Source organism: Protopterus annectens, chromosome 1.part1, assembly GCF_019279795.1.
Source record: "Protopterus annectens isolate FY-2018-M chromosome 1.part1, PAN1.0, whole genome shotgun sequence".
NCBI lineage: Eukaryota > Metazoa > Chordata > Ceratodontiformes > Protopteridae > Protopterus > Protopterus annectens.
The window spans coordinates 353,026,253-353,049,781 of NC_056726.1; the positions used below are offsets into that span (position 1 = coordinate 353,026,253).

At 43.2% G+C, this 23,529-nt stretch overlaps 1 protein-coding gene across 1 annotated transcript in view; it reads left to right on the forward strand.

The window, feature by feature from the left end:
- Window positions 1-23,529, forward strand: part of UBR4 (ubiquitin protein ligase E3 component n-recognin 4) — a 3,959,899-nt gene that overhangs the window by 1,418,381 nt on the left and 2,517,989 nt on the right. The window contains 1 exon segment of the mRNA XM_044087073.1: window positions 4,330-4,560. Within this exon segment, the coding sequence (XP_043943008.1) occupies window positions 4,330-4,560 (231 nt within the window).

The following is a 23,529-nucleotide window of genomic DNA, read 5'->3' on the forward strand; positions in this document are numbered from 1 at the left end:
AGCATTAGATGTTGGCTAGGAGTGGTAAGTGCGGTGAGGTAGTCAAATCACATAGAAAGGCTTGCACACACCCATTGCCTTTTTTGCTTAGGAGCAGAATGCTACAACAAGGCTTGTTCCATTTGCCAATCCTTTGCTCCTAAGACCTTGAGATCCTGTTGGTCTTAACACTTTCTTCAAACCTGATTGTCTTAAAAGCTTGGCCCACTCTAAGATGGCAGATACCGTTTCTCCAAATATACCTTCACCAGTTTAAAAAAAAAAAGCTTAAAAGGCCTAGCTCAGATGCCCCTGTCTGACTTCAACATAACAGCTGAAGTTTCAGAACCTTTGGTACATCCAATTCCTCCTCAGATAACCAATACTGAGACCCTGCTGGAGGCCACATCAGAGGCCTTGATTGCTGAGGATTCTATAGACATGGGTGAACCTCAAATCATATTCGAAGGACCAGAGGGCATCCATCAGATCCTGGTTAAGGGAAGGGATTGCAGGGAAACTAACTAGGGTACATCAAGGTAATGAACCACCACACCTACTACAGGTGGATATCCCACCCAAGAGGAAGCATCAGAAAACAAAACCTATTGCTTCACCTTAATCTTGTCCCTAGTGTGAAAGAATGGATGGTTTTCACTGAAGGTTTAAGGACGTTTTTGGCTCTGAAACCTTCTGTCTTATGTCAACCCCACTCTTGAAAAAAAGATTGCTGTGGATATTCACAAACCTTACCAGTTGTCTGTTTTCCAGATTCCAGGTTAGGAAACCAAGTTTCAAAGTTAACTGTTGCTAACTGGATTTCTAACTCTATTTCTTTTTGCTAAACACAGCATGGCAAAACCATACCCTCTTCAGCAAAGGCCCATTTTACTTGATAGTGGCCTTGTCTGGAGCCTTTTTCAGAGGGATTGACTCAAGAACACTGTAACTAATTATCTGTGCATATTTTCACTGAACATTATAGTGTGGATGACATTACTAAATCCAGAGCTGCCTTTGCCAGGTCAGTCCTCTCTGGATTACTAGGCAGTTCTGTCTCCTTACCATCTACTCTTCTTCACACTTCTTAAGCTTTGGGAATCACTCAACAGTTTTGGAATACTGTACTAGTGATCTAAGGAAAGACATTGTACATTTGTGCAAGATCATGCCATAACAATATATGACAAAATGATCACTGTTGCAGTATTCCTTCCCTCCCTACCTTCCCCTTTTGGTGTTTCTTCTCTCTTTTTAATAGGTTCATAGTTGTTTACTAGGCTAACTACCACAAGGGCCTTTTTAAGCCTAGCTATGCATCCTAAATGTGACAAGTTCTGATGGCCTTGATTAGTGTAAGCATGGGCCTGGGAGATGTACCATTTACAGGTTACCATCAGAGACATAGGTGCCAAACCAGGGATGAATTTCCTGTTTCCCTTCCAATTGTCCAAGTTGCACTTGAATTGGCTTAGGGAGGAACTCTGCTTCACATGGATGGGGAGCCTGTTCCATAGACAGGGTATTTTCTGAGATACTTACCCCTGTCTCCAGCAGGTCCTATTTATATCACAGGCAAGATTTAAGTCTTTAGAATGGGTAATTCTGATACTGTTTGTTTTGTGGATATGCAGGAGGTCCATCAGAGTGGGGTTCTGACAATGCCTTGTATGCCAGGCATAGATCTCCCCTCAAAAGCATGTAAGAGACAGAATAGAGGGATACGGTCTTGAGGCGATGTTCTTCGTGTTTCACCGTTGCAGTCATCACACTTGAGTTACCTGCCTGCAGGTAGCCCTTAGTCGGCCCGAATACCAGAGTCTTAGGATTTTTGCGTCGGATGCTATCACTTCTTCCATGACGTTAGGTCATCAGGGTATAAAACAGGCAGCTGACGCTATTAGATCAGTTTTTTCTTGCCGAGAAGGAGCCCAAAGCAGAAGCAGTTCACAAGTGCCAGTCGACCGCTACATTAAATTTTCATTTTTTGAGTTTCAAACCTGAAGTCTTCTAAAGCCAAGTACCCTGTTGGGGATTATTTTTTCTTGCTCCAACTGATGTCAGAAAAAGTTAACAATTGTCTTGCCTGTGGAAAGCAAATACCTCGCAGAGATTTTCATTCTTCACCTGTTTAGGCCCAGACCACGACGTCCCTCAATGCCGATTTTGTGCCTTGTTTAACACCCGAACCATTCGTCGTTGGACTATCTTTGTCGCTAAATTCTTTCACACTCGTTCTCCGTATTCCAGAATGGCTTTGATAAGCCATCCAACTACCGATATTCTGAAAAGAACGTAAAGATAGACCGCATAGGTCCAAAACTGCCGATAACGCTTCCGTTAAGCTAATCGCCAGTCCTCCGGTACTCAGTGAGGTGCCTTTGCAGCCCCCTGATGCCTGTTTCTACAGATTTGCAGGCCTCTGCTAAGACCCATTTGATGTCCAGTATATGCAGCAGGATACTTCAACTATGGAACCTGCAGATGTCTCTACCTTGGATGGGTCCGGAGCCGCTGTGCAGTCACTGGCTTTTGAGGGTATATTCCGACCTACCGGTGTTCGCATTAAACCGACCACTTCGTTTTTAGCCAAAACTACCAAGTTACTCAGGCCCAGAGTACGCACTACGCCTAGAAAACCAATGACCAAAATGCATGCTCAAGCTCCCGTGCCACAAAAACAAATGCTTAGAATGGCTGAAGACCTTATTACTCTAATTAGGGGAAAACAGCCTTCCCCTGCTAAAAGACAAAGAATTGAGATTCTTTCTGATTCTACAGACCAGGAGTCCGATGACTCTGACCTTCTGATTACCAGGACATACCCTTATCAACCTATGAAAATTCAGACGCAGAAGAATCCATTCTCACTGCCTCCCCTGCAGTGGATTTTTCTTTTGGTGAAACCTTGCATACTTTAAGAGAGCATTTCTGCTGGGAATGGCAGGACTACCCTCAGTCCAAAAAGAGACGCTCAGAATTTTTAGAGTTGCCTTAGCACAGGCCTCTAGCTATACCCCCTGTCCTGGATATTGTAGATGATGTCTTCATGGAATAATGTTTTACTCCTGACACTTTACCACCAGCCCCTAAAAAACCTGACAGGTACTACAGGGTACCCGATTCTCACAAATTTCTCTCTAAGAATACTATTGCTGATCAAGAGATAATTTCCCAGGGTCCTAAAGGCATTAAGGCTACTATAGCCAAAAACCCTACCCCTTCAGACAGGGATTCCACAGCTTTAGACAGATGGGGTACGAAGGTGTATACCTCTGCAACTCTTGCCATCAGGGCATTGAATTGCCAGTTTCACATGTTGAAGTACCAGCCACATATTATGGAACTAATTAAACAAAAAATGGTGCTACTTCCAGATTGTGTAGAAAATAAAGATTTACAAGAGTTAATGCATTCTGCAAACCAAGTTAGTAAGCATACTTCGCAGTGTGGCTTTGATGCCCTAGAAGCATCTTGCAGGGCTGCAGTTACTGGGTCTGTACTGAGAAGGCATACTTGGCTGAAAGAACAAACCTTGCCAGATCATGTCAAATCAAAATTAACAGACACTCCTTTAAATCAGGACCATTTAAAGTTATGTGAGACGGAAGGAAAAGCTAAATCTATGCAAACTGAATTCTTGCAAGTGCAGCCACCTAGATTCAGTAGGCATTGGCCTTCTAAAAACTGGTCCATTGTGCTTACTGCTTTGATTGCAGGTTTCAAATTCTCAAATTCTTATATAGCTTTAGTGTTCTTCTAAGTTAGTCTCTTTTTCAAACATGTTTCCATAGTACTCTGTGTCTGATGCATTTTTTTTTTAGCTTTACTATGTTTGCCCTGGACCCCTGACTCATCCTTTATGGTCTTTCCCTAATTAGGTGTTCTTCCCTACTCTAAATTTTGGCAAACTTCTTTGTATTTTCAGCATTCCCATCTTGTCTAAATTATAATGCTGTGGTCACTGTTGCTTAAAGATAGTTTAACCTACGTTTCACTATGTAGCCTACAACAGCAGCTTATGTATTTTCATCTTGTAGATTTTCCTTTTAAGTCTTGCAGGCATATTTATTGTATCCTTTTAGGTGTGTGTGTTTATTTTACCTTGTCTTACAGGTTTGCTTCCTCAGAGGTGGGATTAGAGAATTGACTGCGCATGCTGTCTTTGACATCATAGTGTATGCTAACAAAAGTTGTACACATCTCTTGAATACATGGCCCAGAGAAAAGTCTGCCAAACTGGGGATAACAGAAGAAGTCACCATTGCAAGCAACACACACATAATGAATGTATGTTTTATGGTACGTTTCTACCAACAAAGTTTTTCATGGTCTATTCTTTTTCCATAGGCCCTTGTAAAGCGAAGTCCCAGTAGTGGAATGAGTTCCACAATGAAGGAATCTGCATTCCAGACTGAAACAAGAATGCCTGAAAGTGCTTTGCGTCTTCCAGGATCATCTCTTACTGACAAGTCAAAAGTTGCTATTTGTGATGGGAAGAGCTCAGATGATGACAAGCTGAAGAAAACTAGCCTTTGCAAGAACATTGAAGGTTGTCGAGAAGAGCTGCAGTCCCAAGTGGTTTGTACTTATTGTAATCTTCACTCATTCATTTTTTTCTAGTGTTGCATGCTGAAGTTTCCCATTATGTTTTAGTCGGATGTCCTGACTGAAATCACTGTTGCAGTATTCCTCTCTTTTGGGTTATCATCACTTGCATCTAGCAAGGATGTCAAAGCTTTCCCTTCCCATATGTCCAGTGTATGTGGCCTCTTTTTGTAAGAGTAAAGGGTATGTAGGAAGACATGTTATTTATTTTATTTATTTTTTCACATTTGTTAACCAGGGAGGTCCAGCTGGGCTTAATGGCCCTTTTTCAGTGGAGGCCGGAGTGAAAATCTCCAGAATACAGTTTAACAAGCTTAATAAAACAATTTAACAAGCACAGATAAGATACAGTGTAGTTATACATTAGTTAAAATGTAAACAATATACATGAAACTTCATCTGCAATGAATGAATGTAAAGGCATATCTTCAGTGGACAAAGAGCAGAAGATATATGCGAGAAAGGAGCTATAGGAGAGGTTAAAGAAAAAAATGGGAGGGAGAAAGTAGTAGTAGAAAGGGGTTTACAGGAAGAGTGAGATACAGAATGTGGAAAGAAGAAAAAAAAAAAAAAGCTAATAGGATTAAGGCCTATCAGCTTGGGGCTGTACATAAGCGGAGACAGTTGTCAGTTAAGTGTGCCTTGAGAAATTGTTTAAACTTGGATTTGTTGGTGATGTTCAGATATGTTGAGAAATTAATTTTCAGTCCATGGATGTATGATAGAAGTAGAGAATCTCCAAAAAGTGGCGTTAGATTTTTGTGAGTTTTAATAGGAACTTATGAGAAGATCTTGAGGTTCTTTTATTGGAGTAGGGTTCTAGGATATTTTGAAGTGTAGGACATTTGTCTAGTTGGCATATGGTATGGGTGGTCATGAGTTGAGTGAAGGATAGCAGATGTAGTTCTAGCCAGTTTAGTTGGTGAAGGGCTGTACAGTTATGGGATCTGTTTAATGAGTTTGTGGCAAATCTTACGATTTTGTTAAAGCAGGCTTTTTTTTTTTTTTGACGACTAGTACAAAGTGTTTATCGAATCTCAAGCTGTTGTCTGTAGTGACACCAAGCAGTTTATTGTGGGAGACGGGTTTAATTTTAATATTGTTTGGTGAAATGATGAGAAAGGAGGATGTAAGATCAGGTGATTTGTTATTGAAGACTGTTAATTTAGTTTTATTTGGCTTGAGAATAAGTTGGAAAGCAAGGATTCAGTGGCTGAGAAGGATTGTTGGGTTATTTTTTGGATCTGTGGAAGGGAGGGAGCAGCACAGATAACTGTGGAGTCCTCAGCATATTGAATAATAGTGGCTAGGTTAGTAGCTGTGTAAACTTTGATGGTAGAGAGGAGTGGCCCTAGAACTGAACCTTGTTGGATGCCTACTGTGACAAGTAACAGGGAGGATAGATCTCCTTGCCGTCTGACAGCTTGTTGTCGATCAGATATGTGATTATGAAACCAGGAGAGGGCTGTTAAGCTTAGGTTTAGGGAAGAAAGTCCATCGAGGAGTCTATGATGGGAAATTATATCGAATACCTTGGACATGTCTAGGAAGGGGGAGGAAACTATTTATCCATTATTTCTGAGTTGATTGATTTGTGCTAGTAATACTTATAAGGGTGGCTATTGTGAGTCTAAAACCGTGCTGGGAGTTGGGAAGTAGGTTATTGTTTAGGAAGGTAGTTCACGGGTTGAGCGTGCTTGCATTTTTCTAGAAATTTTGATAGTGGGGATAGTATGGCAATTCGTCTGTAGTTAGAGAGGTCAGTTGAGGTGCCACTTTTATGTATAGGGGTGATGTAGGTTATTTTCCAGAGCTTGGGAATATTTTCTGTGATGGAGCTATTGATCAGAAGAGAGATGAGGTAAGAGATAGCACTTGCTGTTCGTTTGAGATATTCAGATGGAAGTTGATTAACTACAGGAGATGTGGGTTTAAGTTTGAATAATTTTTTTATGGTGTTGGTTTGGACCGGTTTTAGTGAGAACAGATTGGCAGTTGTTTCAACTTTTCTAGGAAAGGACATGGGAGTATTACTGTTGTTTTTGATTAGTGATAGTATAGTGTTTGTAAAATGTTCATTAAACTGGGTTGCTATGCTGTCACTAGTGGTGGTGGTGGGGATTGTAGTAGATGATTGGCCAGACTGAAGAAGTTTGAGCACCCCATAATTTTTGTGGATTTTGTTGGTGCTTTTGTTTGATCTTAGTGTAGTATACTTGCCTTTTTTTTTTTTTTTTTTTTTATCATTCTTGATATATTTTTTGGAATTGTTTTAGTTGGCGGTAGTAGTCTAGAGTGTTATGAATTTTGTTGACCTGATATTGTGTCCAGGCTTTGTCTCTAAGCCTTAGTAGCTTTTTGGTATCTTTAGTTAACCATGGGGCATAAGTTGATTTTACAAAAATATTTCTGTAGAGTGGTAGACTAATTAGTATGTTTAGGAAATTGTTGTATTATGTGGCTCAGTCAAGTCGGAGTTGCTTTAGACAGTATTGGAGGAGTGATATGAAAGTGTTGGGTAAAAAGTGTTTTTTTTTTTTGTTGCGAACTTGTTTATATATGGAATATTTTGGGGGATAAAGACGTTACCCAAGTAGATAGGTTGGTAGATGGTTGCTGAGGCTGTCCGGGAGGCAGCCTGATAGATGGGCCAGTGATGACTTGTTGATTAAATTCCAGTCAAATGTTGACTGCCTATTGGTGCATTTGTCTATTCTAGTAGGGGACTGTATTGTTTTGATGTGTCCTTATAGGTTTATAAAGTTGGGGGAGGTTGTCAGAATCACAAGTGAGCCAGTCCATATTGAAGTCACCCGTCATTATGGTCTTCCTTGACATTTAAATCAGGAAACCAATCTATAAAGGTTTCACTTAAGGAGAGATTGTTGCTGGGTGGGATGTAGATTAATCCTAAAAAATGTATAATAATTATATCAGTTTCGAGACTGGTAATTAATATTTCAGCATTATTGAGTCTTGGTGGGTTAAGTTCTAAGTGTTCAAGCTTTAGTGTATTTTTATAGATCACAGCTATGCCTCCACTGCGTTTGGGCATTCTGTCCAGCCTGTGGGTGTTATAACCTGGGGTTAGAATTTCATTGCCAGTTATGTGAGGTTTTAGCCATGTTAGTTATGATTGCTGTGTTATATATAAGTAACATATAGAAGTAATTCCTCAGTCTGTCTTGCTGCCAGCCCGAACACAGGTCACATATCCGTTAAACTGATTATCATTTGATCAGTGGTACCACTGCTTCACATTAACAGCTAACCGCCCTGCTGGGGGGACCTTCCTTTACTTTATTTAAAGTATCTTAATCAGCTAGGCATGGTAAGTACAAGTGCAGTAGGCGAATCATATGCGAAGACTTGCCTGCCCAAGTGCCTTTTTTTTTTTGCTTAGGACCAGAACACTACTACAAGGCTTGTTGTATTTCAGTCTTTTGTACCCAAGACTTTCTGGTCCCACTGTTTTTTTTTCTCAGCCCTTTATTTCTTCCCCCCAAGATGGTGGATCCCACTCGCCCAGTCATTCCTCCACCCTTTAAGTAAAAGTTTAAACCCAGTCGACTCTTTCTAATTTTAACGTATCCATTGAGGTCTCGGAACCTACTGTGCATCCAACTCCACCTCAGATGCCCACTTCTGCGAACTCACTGAAAGCTGATAAGGTGTCAAATGGCCTTTTGAATGAGGAATCTGCAGAGAATGGTAAACCATGAATTCTCTGAGGGTTTAGAATGCCTCCCAAAGATATTCTTTAGTGAAGAAATTCAGGTGAACTAATAAAAGTATGTCAGAGAAAAACTAAGCATGTCATTTCTTCTCTTCCTTCCAGGGAGAAGGAATGGAAAGATTTTTCTCAGGGTCTGCTGAAGGGCATTTTGGCCTTAAACCCTCCTTACTTTTTGTCCCAACCCCCACCCCCCACTCCTTAAACGATTGTGGATAATTCTTCCTCTGAAGATGAGGTTTCTGATTTTGATCATTCCCTGGCCTACTTCTGTCGTATCAACTCTCCTGGACAAGTCCCTTCTGATGAGGATTCCATTTCACTTGAGTCTCTTGGGGAATAACTTTTCTTTTGGAGAGAGAATTTTAAACATGGTGAAATGTTTTGATTCAGAGTCTTGGCAGATCACAGAGGTCCAGAAGAGATGGAAATGGGCACTCCAGCCCCTTACCCAGTTCCTCCAGTTCCTGAGACTTTCTTTAGACTCTCTTTAATCTACTTCAGTTGAGACAAACTTACAGCCTCCTGCGTCTGAAAGGTCAGACAGATTTTATAAGTATCCTGATGATCATAAGTTCTTATATAAAAGTCCTGTAGCAGACCCCTCTAGTGTGTCTCTTTATTCTGATTAACTTCTAAAACTCTTTCCTTTCTGACAGACAGCAAGGCTATTGATAGGTGGGGAAAAGGTTTATACTTCCTGTACTTTGGTATTCAGGGCTATTAATTATCAAACCTAGATGACCAAGTAGTTTATATCCATCCTCAACGTCTTACACAGGGTAGTGGTGGGATCCACAGGGATGTCCTCCTATTCCAGTGATGCAGTATTCTTCATGTGGGTTTACCCTTCTTTTCCAGTTCGTCCAGCCAGGATTCCAAAGTTTTTCAGTCCCTCTAGGTGCGTCTGACATGGTAGCAGGAATGTGGGCCATAAAAGTGATGTCTGCACGCACCATCCCTCAGAACTTTTCAGCCACCAGTCATATCCCTGGTTATCCTGCTTCTCGCGGATGAGGATTAAGAAAAATTCAGATAAGTACCCCGTTGGGGATTCTTTCAGTTCTCCTGTTTTATATAGTCTGTTCATGTCATCTGGAAAGGGCAAGTGTAAGTGTGGTCAGCAGATTCCCCACAAAGACACCCAAGATCAGTGCCTTTTTTGTTTACGTAAGGAACACAACCACAAGAATTGCACTATTTGTCAGGCCTTTGTACCCAAGACCTTAAGTCGCTGTTTGCATGCTTTGAATCTCTACTTAGAAAACCAGTGCTTAAAACAGATAGCATTAGGGATGGAAGCTGCATCCGATGCCCCATCAGAACCGCCTAAGAAGAGGTCCAAGACCATGCGGCCGCCTACTTCTGCTGCGCCTCTACCGCCTGTTCCTCAGCCTATGGCTGACATTGGCCTGGCCGAGGATTCAACTTCCGCCAGTCTGGATAAAGCAGATACCTCTGAGGAAGACTCACAATCTCGAGCGGACGGCACATCTGTAGATGCTGTACCGGCATCTACCTTAGACTCCGGGGTGGGGGACCAACACTCACTGTGTGCCAGTCAGATTCCGCTGCTGCCATCCGTACATCTGACTCGAGACCTTCGCCCAGCTGGACGCCTGCTAGGCCTCTTAAGACAAAACAAAAGGCAAAACATTTATCTCCTGCTTCTGAAAGCATGCTTGATTGGCAGGCTTTCATCCAGAATTTATGTAATGCCTTTATGGCCCTACAGCCTACTACAGTAGGAACCCCTACCACTGCTCCTCCCCTTTTAAGTCCTAGACCTCTAGTTCCTGAAAGGAGGGTAGAAGAACTGGAAGAGGAGGAACTGTCTGATTTCTCAAAAGATTCCCTCTCCTACTCCTCACAGATCTCCCCCCCTGGGATATGGATCTCCAGAATAAGGCTCCATTGAGCCTGACTCCCCAGTGGAGATTTAACATTTGGGGAAACTATCAGCAAATTGAAAGATCATTTTAAGTGAGAATCCTCAGACATGTCTGAAGTGCAGAAGAGGTTTTATGACCTCATAGAAATGGACTCTCCTAGTCCTTCTTCTATCCCTCCTATTCTGCCGGATTTCCTGAATGCCTATTCCTCTGCTTCCATCAATCCTGACTCTGCACCTCCTGAATGCCTATTTCCTCTGCTTCCATCAATCCTGACTCTGCACCTTCTGAATGCCTATTCCTCTGCTTCCATCAATCCTGACTCTCAACTTCCAGCCCCATGCAGGTTGGACAGACTGTACAAGGTCCCTGAGACAGAGAAATTTCTGCTTGTCCTCCTGCTGACCCAGCCACTGTCTCCATTTCTCCTGCTTTGGAAGCTTGCTGGGCTTCCAAGCTGCTCCCTACTGTGACTATTCTTCCAGCTGACAAAGGACAGTAAGACAGTGGAATGGCTGGGCAAGAAAGTATACACTTCTGCCACCTTGTCATTCAGGGGCCACTAACTACCAAACTCACATGACCAAGTGCTCCCTTAACCCTACTGGACAAACCCACTAAGTAATTGGCTGACATCCCAGACTGTCTAGCTAAAGCTTCCCTGCTCTGTCTGCTAGCACTCGCCTCTCGGGTGAATAGACACTCCATAAGATGCAGTTATGACGCAGCTGAAGCCTCAGCTAGGTCAGCTGCATCAGCTTCTGCATTAAGAATGTACTCTTGGTTACCCCTTCAGCCCCTCCCTGATGACTTCAGAGCTAAGCTTGTTGATGCCCCTTTGGATCTGCCCTGTTTGGTGGAAAAGTGGCTGGACCTCTTAAAGTCCCTGCAACAGAAAGGCAAAGAATTGCAGGACCTCAAATACCTGTTAGTCTTGCCCATCCCCAAGTTCCATAGGAACTACCGGGCCAAGACTCAGTTCATTAAACAACCTTCTAAGCCTAGTGTCTATCTGCCAAACTCTTACCCCACCCCTCCCTCATCCCTTCCCCTGTCTGCCAGTCTCCCACTGTCTCCCTGTGTGGTCACTCATTACCTCAGACAAATTTGTTTCTGTTCATCATCCAGAACGGTTACTTTATGACCTGGACCCCCCCCCCCCCAACAAGGCTGGGCACTCCACAGCCACCCTCCAGTCAGCTACTCCTCCTGCGACTGGTACTGCAAACCTTGCTGATACAATGCACTATAGAACCAGTGCCTACAGAGACAAAAAGAAGAGGATTCTACTCCAGAATCTTTCTGATCCCCCAGAAAGGACAGACCATGGAGGCCTATATTAGACCTCTCACGTCTCAACTATTTCTTAAAAGTTCCTACCTTCAAGGATGCTCACTCTCCCCACCCTCTTTCCCCTTCTTCTTCCTCAAGGCTTTATGGAACCCTGGACATAAAGGATACCTATCTTCACATACCAATAACGCCCACTTTCAGGAAATACCTACGATTTTTGGCAGGCTTATCCCATTTTCAATTCTGTGCCTTGCCCTTTGGGCTTTCCACTGCACCTAGGGTATTCACAAAATGTGTGGCTCCAGTCATCGCTTACTGCAGGACAAAGGGCATCCAAATATTCCTTACCTAGATGACTTGCTAATTCTGGCAGACAATCAGATGACCCTTCACATTAAGGCCCTTCTGCACCTCTTGCAGTCTCTAGGATTTCTAATAAACTTCCCAGAATCTCACCTGGAGCCTGCACAAGAAATTGTTTTCCTGGGTTGCAGAATCCGGACAGACCTGATGAAGGCCACCTTGCCACCAGAGAAGGTGATGCCCTTGACACACTACCTACTTGGTGCCCTTCAAACATCAGAACTGACAACAAGGCAGTTCCTGAGCCTTCTGGATTACATGACAGCCACCATACCCATGTTGCCCTTAGCAAGACAGCATATGAAGAAACTGTAGTGGTATCTTTGGTTAGTATGGACTCTGCACTCCCATCCCCTGGAATTCAGGGTTCCCCTTCTTACCTGCTTGAAACAGGAAATGCAGTGGTGGGTGGCCAAGAACCCAGGCCTCCCTCTACAAACACCCAGACCATGCATACAGACACTTCAGATCTGGGATGGGGAGCAACTCTGGGACAAAGACAAGTCCAATGTTTGTGGATAGACATGCACAAAGTAGAGCACATAAATGTTAGATGAGAGCAATCCTCCTTGCTCTACAAGCCTTCCAAACCCTCCCTAGAGCAAGGCTCACTCAAGATATTCACGGACAACACCACAGTCCTGTGATATCTCAAACAGGGAGGGATGAAATCGTAACTCCTATGCAGACTAGCACTGCAGATGTGGGAACTGGCCACCTCACGGGGAATTGCCCTACAGGCAGCCCTACATACCCTCTCTGCACAACTCTCAGGCAGATTATCCAAGCAGAACCATTTCAAATGACAAATGGATGCTTCACAGAGATGTTTTCCGGGATCTGGTCGACAGGTGGGGTATAACTCAAATTGACCTGTTTGCTTCCTCCATAAACGGGCAACTTCCTGGTTACAGCACCGGGACACCCGACCCTAAGGCTCTGGCAGCAGATGGCTTCATTGTCCTGGAAGGGGAAATTTCTGTATGCCCTTCCCCATGATTCAAAAGGTGCTGCTGAAAATTCAGCAGGACTCGCCAAAAATCTTGCTGGTGACTCCCTGCTGGCCAAGACAGCACTGGTTCCCCCTTCTCCATTTGTCCAAGGGCAATCACCTCACGTTACCCCCCTCGGTGGACCTGCTCACCCAGCACAAGGGAACTCAGATACACCCACAGTGGCAAAATCCGTCCACCTCACCCTGTGGTTGATAGGATTCTGATCCCCTTCAGACACCTGTACAACGAGGACGTGCTCAATGTCCTGCAGGAGGCTAGGAAACCTAACACAAGAAAATACTGTCTTTCAAAATGGAAAAGGTTTTCTACTTGGTGTCACAAAAAGACAGTTGGACCCGCTTGAAAGTGGCATCCATCTTATCCTGTATTACCTGCGTGAACTATTGCAGACAGGACTGGCCTGCTCATCCTTAAAAGCACACTTGTCTGCAATTTCAGCCTGTCTGCCACTGGATCCAACCCTTGCATCCAGACTTACTGCTAAACGTTTCCTCAAAGGGGTACTACACTTGAGACTCCCCAGGAAGCTGTCCCCTTTGAGCCAGCAGACAAAGCCTCCCTAAAATTTTGCACATGGAAAACTGTTTTATTGGTACCTCTGATCTCAGCCAGAAGGGTCTCAGAGCTACAAGCTGTAATGGCTACTCCACCTTTCTTAGTCGTCCACCTTGACAGGTTTACTCTCCGGACTAACCAGTCTTTCACGCCCAAAGTATTGAATGACCTATTCTAGAACCAGGCCATTTACTTTCCCACCTTTTTCCCAAATCCAAAGGGACGTCCACAGACAGTTTAGGTTTTATCTACATAAAACCAAGTCCATTGGGAAATCGGACCAACTGTTTGTCTCCTTCCACCCTAGAACTCGGGGGGAAAGCAGTGACCAAACGGAACATTTCAGCCTGGATCTCCAGGGCCATTTCTTTCTGCTACCTATACCATGGGAAAACCTTGCAGGGCAATGTCAAAGCCCACTCCACCAGAGCAATGGCCTCTTTTGGAGCCTTCTTTAAGGGAATAGACACTAACACCATACTTGAAGCAGCTACCTGGTCCTCTGTGCACACCTTCATCAAGCACTATAAACTGGACCATATCTCCAGAGCGTAGTTGGCCAGGGCTGTCCTACACGGGTTCATAGAAACCTCTTCCAGGCCACCACCCAATCCTCAGTGAGCTTTGGCACTTGTAGAATACTGCAGCATTGGAATAGAAGGATATAGGAAAGTTGTGTAAAATCTTACCATAACATAGATGTCCTTCTCTTCCATGTTGCAGTATTCCCCTCCTGTTAGATTGCACATGCACTCCTGGGTGGTGCAGGACAGGCTATGCTCCAACTGGGGCTTTCTATGTTCTGAGGGCTGGTGTGTGCAGACGTCACTTTTATGGCCCACGTTCCTGTCCCTCTTGCTTCCCTCGGCCAAGAGAAGACATTTCCGATTTCAGTCTTTTAAATCGCTCTCAAGTTTCTTTGATACCACCTAGTGGGCAACAGTGGTATTTACTGAGATTTTAAAAGTGGTTCTGAAGCCTTTTTGGCGCCTTTTTTTTCATTTAAATACACTCTGAAAATTGTCATTAGCTATATGTCTGAAGAAGGGTTTGGTTAAAACCCGAAAGCGCTTAGTACTCTATCTAATAAAGGAACTCGAATTTTTAACTTTTATTCCGAGTCGTGGTGGTTCTTATCGAGTACGACCACATTTCTGAAGTTTGATGTTAAGTCATCTGATAAAGAGATTGAGTACTTAGATGTGAAGATATGTCTGGGCACCACAAGCATTGATACTGCATTGAATAGAAAATGTATGTGGCGCAACCATATGCTGCATTCCACCAGTATGCATCGCAGGCATATTTTCAAGGACATAGTGGATAATCAAATGACACGCATCTCAAAGTTATGTACTAAAGAGGAAACTTTCCTGAAGGAACATAAGGAACTATTAAATAACTTCAAGTAGAGAGGTTATACTGAAAAAGCCATCAGGATGAATTCGATGAATGCAAGTGAGCTGAGATCTACTAAAGGGAGACCCTACTATTCCAAGTATCAAAGTTATAAGCAAACAAGTTCAATGGTACCAACTAATAATAAAGATTCACCTTAACTTATAGTACTGACAAGACTATATGTGATGTCAGCAGATATTGGCCAGTATTGACATCTGATGCCAAAATAAAAGAAACCATTGGTAATAACCCCAGCTTTGCTTTCAGAAACAAGAATAACTTGAAGAGGCTATTATGTCACAAGGACGGTGTCAGTAAGGGATTAAGTAGTATTGTATGTACATAGAGGCACTTGGAAATGTGGCTGTTGTAAGGCTTGTTATTTGATTAATACAAGTAACGTTTTTAAACATCCGAAAACAGGAAAATGCTATAGCTTACGAAGTCTGGCTATGTGTACCACCAAAAATCTGATGGACATTGCTACAAGCTCTATTTGCTCAGCCTATTATATAGGCAAAACAAACAATGCTAAAAGTGTATCCTAAGGCATTTATCTGATATAAGGAATAAAGTAGATACAAATGCCCTCTGTTCACATATGAAGCCTAAAAACACGCACTTGTTCAAGTTTATGGACATCTCTATTGTAAAAGAAACATTGAGAGGAGGTGACCTGCAGAATAGAACAGAGAGGAACTCAATTGGATAATAGACCTAAGGGCAGATTGTCCTCCAGGCTTGAATGGAATGGTACTGTTGAAACCAATTCTGAAAGAACGTGGTATGAATGGGAAGGAGATAGCTTACAGCTTCAACACTATTGGCCCAAATTAAGGGAGTGCTCATTTGAATGACATCTACTATGGGCAATGATGTAGACTGAGCGAAATGCTTCATGTGCATAACAGTTACTATGAAGAAGTGATGTAAACTGAAGGAGTGGCTTTTTTGAGTGACAACTACTGCATGAGGAAATAATGCATTGGTTTCCAAAAGACTGTGATTGGTCTATCCAAGTTTTTAAACATTTAGTTTTAGGCCCAGTAAACAGGAACTGAAAAAGGCTAAGGTTGAAAGCGCATGTCCTGCTTGCCTATTTTATTGGCGTTGTTGCATTGAAGTTTTTATGTGAAATCTGTGATCTGTTCATCGTGGTGCGTTCAACTGTCTTAAGTTATTTTGGAGGTACCAGAAAGTTGTACTAATAAAAGCAGTTTTGTCCTGCCAGTGGTATTCCTTTTCCTGTTCCTGCTGCTGTTTGTGTTTATTTTGGATTTGGACTACCTTCGGTGGTGTGACTTTCATTTTCTTGAAATGTACATAAAGATAGGAGATTATTTCTTATATGGTATGCAGACTGGACATGATTTGTTATCTGGTGTATTAGCAGGCTATACATCATCTAGCCACATATTACCTTTCAGACCAAAGGTAACTTGGAGATCACCTTATCATGTCCTCCAAAACTACATGAGTGAAGGTCTCTTTGAAAAGTATTACAAAACCTACTCAAAAGATGGAAACCTTGTTCGCATCGTTTGGGGCAATATATAATTGCTGACCATTGAATGGGTAAAGCAAACCTCTAACCAAATAAAATGGGTTAATTAGAGCACAAAAAGGGAAATTGGGTAGGCTTAAAATAGTCTGCAAGGGAAGCTAGCATAATGCTTACCTATGAACTTGTAGTTGTGCCTGTTTTCATCACAGAAAGGTACCCAGCTAAAGAAATGTTGTACCAGACTGCCACGCACGCATACTTGGATATTGAGTGTCTGGTCATGGAGTGAAAGATGGCACTTCATCTTCTCCTTCCAAGAGTATTCTGCAAGGCAAGAAGAGAAAAAGCATAGCATGTTCCAATAGCCCCCTGTAGGCCAAAACAACCATGGTTCTCATAGCTAATGAAAAACGAATAATGAAGGAAGGGAACCTTGGCAGTGCATACCTTGTGAACACAATAAAACATTACTGGTGAACTTAGCCGGTGTAGTCCCTCTAAAGAAACAGCTGTATGAGGAGGTAGTGTCATCCTACAGGAGTCCATCCGCTTTGAAACCCTAGCTGGCTCGGTGAATATTTCCTGTAGTCCGTTTTAAGGATATCTTGCATACTTGAGCAGCAACACTGTTCCTTAGTTGTCTGTCTTGTGTATCCACATACGTTTCAGTTATTACAGCTTGCTTTTGTTTAATTTCTCCAAATGTTTATAGTCTCTCTATTTACTTTGATGGGGAATGGACCCCATTAATAAGTTAGGACATAATTAAAGGTAATGAATTTACTTTTACTTCAGTCTTATTTTTTTTTTTTTCTAAGCATGCTCATCTCAGCGCCCGCATTGTACCCAGGTTCACCTTTTTCTGGAGGTCATAAGGGTTTTTTGAATTGGTAGCATGCATCTATTTCAATGAATTGATTCTCTTCTATTTTTTTTACTCTTACAGTGTAATTTCTTATGAAAGAACGGAGTTTGTTTCATAAAAGTAATAAAACATGATTTCTTTTCCCCCCTCAAGTGTCCATCACTACTTCCAAAACTCTTGCGTGGCTTACCAGTTGTTTTTACTATCTGTAGACTATCGTTTTCTGTTGTCATAGTGGGGCCTGTAAGATCTGGACACAACACTGTGTCAAGATATGTCGTTCTTAGAAGACTTCACACTTGTTTTCTATCAGCCCTGGCCTTGGTGACTTTGCTAGTGTTGAACTGTTTATTTATACTGAGACGAGTTCACCCAGCTGCTCTTTGTATTTTTACTTCCATTTCACATACTACAATCATTTATATATCTATGTAAAGATATATATCATGTTCTCTATCTACCTTGTATATATCTATATATGTATAAATGTATACACACATACAAGCACACATCCTGACTGAAATCACTATTGCAGTATTCTTAACATATCCTGACTGAAATCACTGTTGCAGTATTCGTAACTTATGGGTTTTCATCCGCTGATGTCCAGCCAGGGTACTTGAGCTTTTTATTCCTGAGGCTGTACTTCTGATGTGACTTCAGCTAGTATGCATTTGGGTATGTAGGTGGACGTATGCATGAGTACCTCAGATTGTGTTCCTACCAGCCCAAATATAGGTCTTACATCTTTTGGACTGATCTTTGTTGGGTTGTTGGTACCATTGCTTCACTTTTTTTTTTTTTGCATTTCAGGTAAGTGCCATGTTGGGGAACCTTCCTTGTTTTGAATTGAGTTTTTTGATTGTATAGCTCATGTTTTGTTCGATATCAGCTAGGTGGGCAAGTACTGGGAGTAGGTCCCGTACCAGGACCCACACACGAAGTCCCTGTTTTGCTTAGGCCCAGAACACTACTACAAAACCTGCTCCATCTGCCAGTTGTTTGTTCCTAGAACCCTTAGGTCAGGGCTTTCCTCCTGCAATATGTCCTCAAAACTCATTGTCAAAAATGCTTGGCCCAAGCCCATATGGTGGAATCCCCAGCATCCAATGTCACCCTTCCTCTAAAGACAAAGCTGAAAAGGCTACGAGACTACTTGCAGTCTTGCACTTCTGAGTTAGGTGTGCCCATTGAGGTTGCAGGAACCAAAGTCTGTCAGATACCTTCTCTGTTGCCCACCACTGAGACCCCATTGGATGTTGGTATGGCTCCTGAGGCCTTGCAGGTTACTGATATCTCTGACAAACCACAACTCATTATTTTATTGGGCCCACATGAAGTTCCTCGAATCCTAGTTATTGAAGATGTTTCAGGCACTCTGAAGTTCTCCAAGGTTCTGAACATCATACCTAAAAAGAAAAAAAAAGCAGAAAACTAGACGTGACCGCCCCTACAGATTCCAATTAAATAAACTTCTCCCAGGACTTATTTTAAAGCAGTCATGGCTCAAACTACCTTTTTTCAGGCTAGTGCTGAATTCAGGGCTGTGTTACAAGTTTCTGAGTTGCCCATACCTAGCTTGGATAGAATGAAATTTCTCTGTTCACCTGTCAGAGAGGGGAGCTTTGAGCAGCCTATCTGTCCCTGGAGGAGTGGTTCCAGCCCAGAAGTTAGTAGTTTATTGGCCTTTTTGTGCTATTTTCTATCTCTTTCATTTCCCTGCTATAAAAACCGCGTTTGCACGGTTTTGTGCGCTGGACAGTGCCTGTTAGCTAGGGTTAAATTATTCCCGGCTCCACTAAGTCTCCTCTTAAGTCTTTCCCTTGAAACTAGTCTAACTCTCAACCTAAGCACTCAAAAAGCATCCTACAGCCCAGCACTTGCTCAGACCTAATAGCAAGCACTAATATACCCTGACACTTGATTGCAAAGCAGGGCAAAGGCTCTTTATTCTCCCCTCACCAACCAAGCAACTAAGCAGCTCACCCTATTATTCAGGCATGACCAAAGGGCAATTTCAGGTGTACTGTCCAGTCCAGCTGGTGAATCTGGGTATCCTGAGGCAATGTTAAAACTGCCTCATGTACACATACAATCCTCTCCTCCTACCACAAAACACTAACGTATGCGAGAGATGCAATTATACAGCCAAACTGGAGGCTAAGCTGTCTCCACTCAAGACTGGAACAGACAGTTAAGAGTAGAAGGTTAACACTTACACCAAACCTCCAGCCACACACAGACCTACTAAACCAACACTGGCAAAAAATACACATAAACACAAAATCATACTTGGAGGCTCTAAATAAAAACCTGAAAAAGCATCAGAGATCTCCAAAGTAGACAGCCAAACAACCTGCAACTCCCATCACAAACCAGTCAACACAAAACACATAATCAGTGTGCTGCACAGTCACAGCCCTTAAGACAAATAACATACCTAACACACTGGTAATAGGTGACTCTATAGTCAGGCACACTGACGCACTCACTAGACTCGACAAGCAGAAAGGGTACTGTTAGCTGCCTATCGGGAGCCAGAATCTGCCTCATAACACAAGTTCTCGGGGTCATTCCAGAACAAGTACAAATGCCACTTTCGTTGTTCATGTTGGTGTGAATGACCTGAGATGTACCTCCCTGGACTACATGAAAAGAGACATGGAAGAGCTCTCTGATCATGTAGCCCAGGCTGGTATGACCCTGACCCTGAGTAGCATCCTGCCCTCACCAAGAATGATACCTCAGTATAAAAAAAAAACTATCAATTTCAACAATTGGCTAAGCTTCTGGTGTCATTCAAAGGGGATCCAGTGTCTGTCAGCCTGGGAAGACATGCTCGACTAGCCGCGTTGCTTTGCAAGAGACGGCTTGCATCTGTCACCCCTAGGCTTTCGAATACTGGCCAAGGCTCTTGCTGACCCCTTAGTGCCTTTTTTAGGCAAGGCTCAAAAGTCAAACCCACCTCCGTAAACAGCACAATTAACAAAAAACTGAGGATTATGCTACTCAACGCCAAGAGTTTAAAATCTCAAAATGCACGTGCTCGAAGCACTCCTCAATATGGAGAATGTCGACATCTGTGCAGTAACTGAAACCTGGTTCAAGGCTCCAGAGAGCACCCCAGCACTACCGGGCTACAACTCGTGCCACACGTTTTGGCCACAGAACATGGACAGAAACACAAAATGAGGGGTGTGTCCATATTCATCAAGGATACCTACACCTCTAGGTTAGTGGCACAGCATGATACCTCTGAGATCATCCATGTGCAACTAACATCGGGCAAATCTGAAGTGCAAATTGTGGCTTGCTACAGATCACCCTTCATGACCCAGGACCACCATTCCACCTTTCTAGAGACATTGGAAAACATGAAGGTCCTACCGAACACCCTGATATTGGGCGATTTCAATTACCCTAACATTTACTTGGAAAACTACTCGAGTACAAACTCCCAGGCCTAGTGCTTCCTCGAATTCATCAACTCAAAACACCCTGGATCAGCTGGTAAACTCCCCTACCAGGGGTGAAAACATATTGGACCTGGTCATCACAAACATGGGCGACAAGTGCTCCACACCAGAGGTCAACCCGCCAGTGGTTAGATCATACCATAAACTAATCACTCTGGATGTTCACACCCCACCACCACCCCCAACTAAGGAAACAACAGTAAAAATCTTATCTAAAGCAAACTTTACCTTACTTAAGACAGAGGTAGTAAGTTTCACAGCCCCCACGCTAAAAGCTAACGCTGCCCAAGATGCAGAAACCTTTACAAATGCACTCTGAGCACCTACAAGGATGCATGGATCGTGCCATCCATAGCAAAACCAAGACTCACTTCCCTAAGAGAAGGAAACCAGTCTGGTGGACCCCTGCCATAAACAGGCTATACAATAGAAGGAGGAAACTAGTTCAGAAAAAAAGCAAATCCGAAGAAGGAAAGACCTCCCTGATCAGTATCTGTAAGAAACTAAGGTCCTTCATAAAGTCATCCAAGGCTAACTTCGAAAGAAAAATAGCCAAGGATTCAAAAGATAACCACAAAGCCTTCTTTAGCTGTGTTAAGAATCTCATTGCATACTCGCAGATATGCACTGAACTAGTGCAAAATAGCACAAAATATACTGAACCTACAGATATTGCCAACATGCTGGCAGATATTCAGTACAGACTTCACCCCCCTTTCACCCCCAAAAGGGCCCACAACAATACCCGAAAAGTGTAGTGTCCTGGAAATCACAGATGCACAGGTGAAAATAGCCCTCTCCACAGGCTGCGTGCCCATAGAATGGCGCACAGCAACGGTTATTCCACTCCACGAAGGAGGGGGCCACAACTGACCATGGTAACTATCGCCCCATAAGCCTGACTAGCCTGGTCTGCAAGGCTGTGGAGCGCATCATCATGGAACTCGTTAACAAAGACATTGGGAACCCCCAAACACTTGACCTGACCCAGTTCAGCTTTAAGGGCAGATCATGCCTACTAAACCCGGTTGACTTCTTAGAGACAGTCACCAAGGCCATAGATGAGGGAAAGGTTGTTCCCACAGCCTACCTTGACCTCGCCAAGGCTTTCTACACCATTCCCCACCCGGGTATTACAGAAAAACTCACCAGCCTGAACATAAACCCCTATGTCACGAGATGGGTTGCCAACTGGCTTACAGACAGAACTCACACGGTAAGAATAGCGGGTCCAGGTCTGACTCTAAACCAATCACAAGTGGTGTCCCGCAAGGCTCGGTTCTGGGACCCCTACTGTTCAGCATATACGTCTCAGAAGTACAGGCAAACACAGGAGGACTATGGCTAACCAATTTCGCCAATGACTGCAAACTGGGAGCCCTAATTGACTCTCCGGCTGACACTGGCATCCTCCAGAAGGGTCTTACTGAGACGGACACCTGATGTCAAAGTCATGGCCTCAAGCTAAATGCCAAAAAATGCATAGTCATTCCGTTTGGGGAAAAACAAAATGCCCATGAATTACCACATAGGTAGCAGCCCCCTTAATACAGAAGAGGTAATAAGAGATCTGGGGACCACCCAGGTAGATAGTAATCTCTCTTTTGACAGTCATACTGCCAAAGTAGCTAGGAAATCCTTCTATGTGGCCCATCTAATTACTAAAGGGTTCGCATCTAGAAATAGAGGTTATAGTGCCCCTCTACTCGTCACTCATCAGACCCATCATAGAGTAAAATGCCCATTTGGGATGTACCTCACAAGACACTTACAACAGCTGGAGAGACCACAAAAGTACCTCACCAAGAGGAGTACTGGCCTCTATGCAGCCTGACTGAAAAAAAACTCCGGCTGTACTATGTGGCATATCGCTTACTCAGAGGTGATCTCTGCCTGACTTACAAAGCCATGTCCAACTCAGAATTGATGGACATACTTCACCTAAAGAAATCCAAGTCACTGCGATCCACATGCTCTTGTGAGCTAACCTCGCCACAACAATAAATAGAACATGCTAGAGGGATAGATTCCTGTCACAGAGACTCCCCATTCTTTGGAACAGAATTCCATACTACATTAGGCAGAGCCCCTCAGTAACACTCTTCAAAAGAAACCTTGACGAGTGGATAGGTAAATGAAAATACACCCTTGGGATCACTTCATTGACTCTGCTTGATAGAGGATCAGTTAATCAACGGGGCAGCGAAAGTTGACGCACACTGGCTAGGCTTATAAATGCCCTCGGGCAGATAGCCTAGTACCTACCTATGAACAACCACAGACCACACCTCAGAGACACTAAAGATTCCTCTTCCGAGGAGGAACTGGATCTTGGTTATGATAATTCCCTGGAGTATTCATAAAAGATGCATTCCCAAAAACAACTTTCCTCTGAAGGGAGCTCCCTCTCTTCTGGCTCTCCTGTTGAGGATGCCTTCTTTGGGAAACTTTTCAGAACATGAGGTGTTTTGAATGGCAATTGAAACAAATATGTTCAAAAGATTACTATAGTCTTCTGGAAATGGGCACTCCAGCCCCCTCCTCAGTTCCTCCAGCACTAGATGCATACCAGGATGCCTTTCAGTTTACATGTTCAGCTACTGATTCTCAACCATCAGTAGCTAATGGAACAGATGCATTTTACAAGGAGCATAGGTTCATAGGTTTATACTAGGCTATCTGCCCTAAGGCATTTATAAGCCTAGCCCAAATTTTTGTGGCTTACGCCACCCCTTGTATGAAAAAATACTGTGCCCATTAGTTTGTTGTGCCTCTGTCCAGCAGTGACACAGAGATGATTCCCGGGATAAACCTACGATCTCCCATCCACAGGTCAAGATTTCT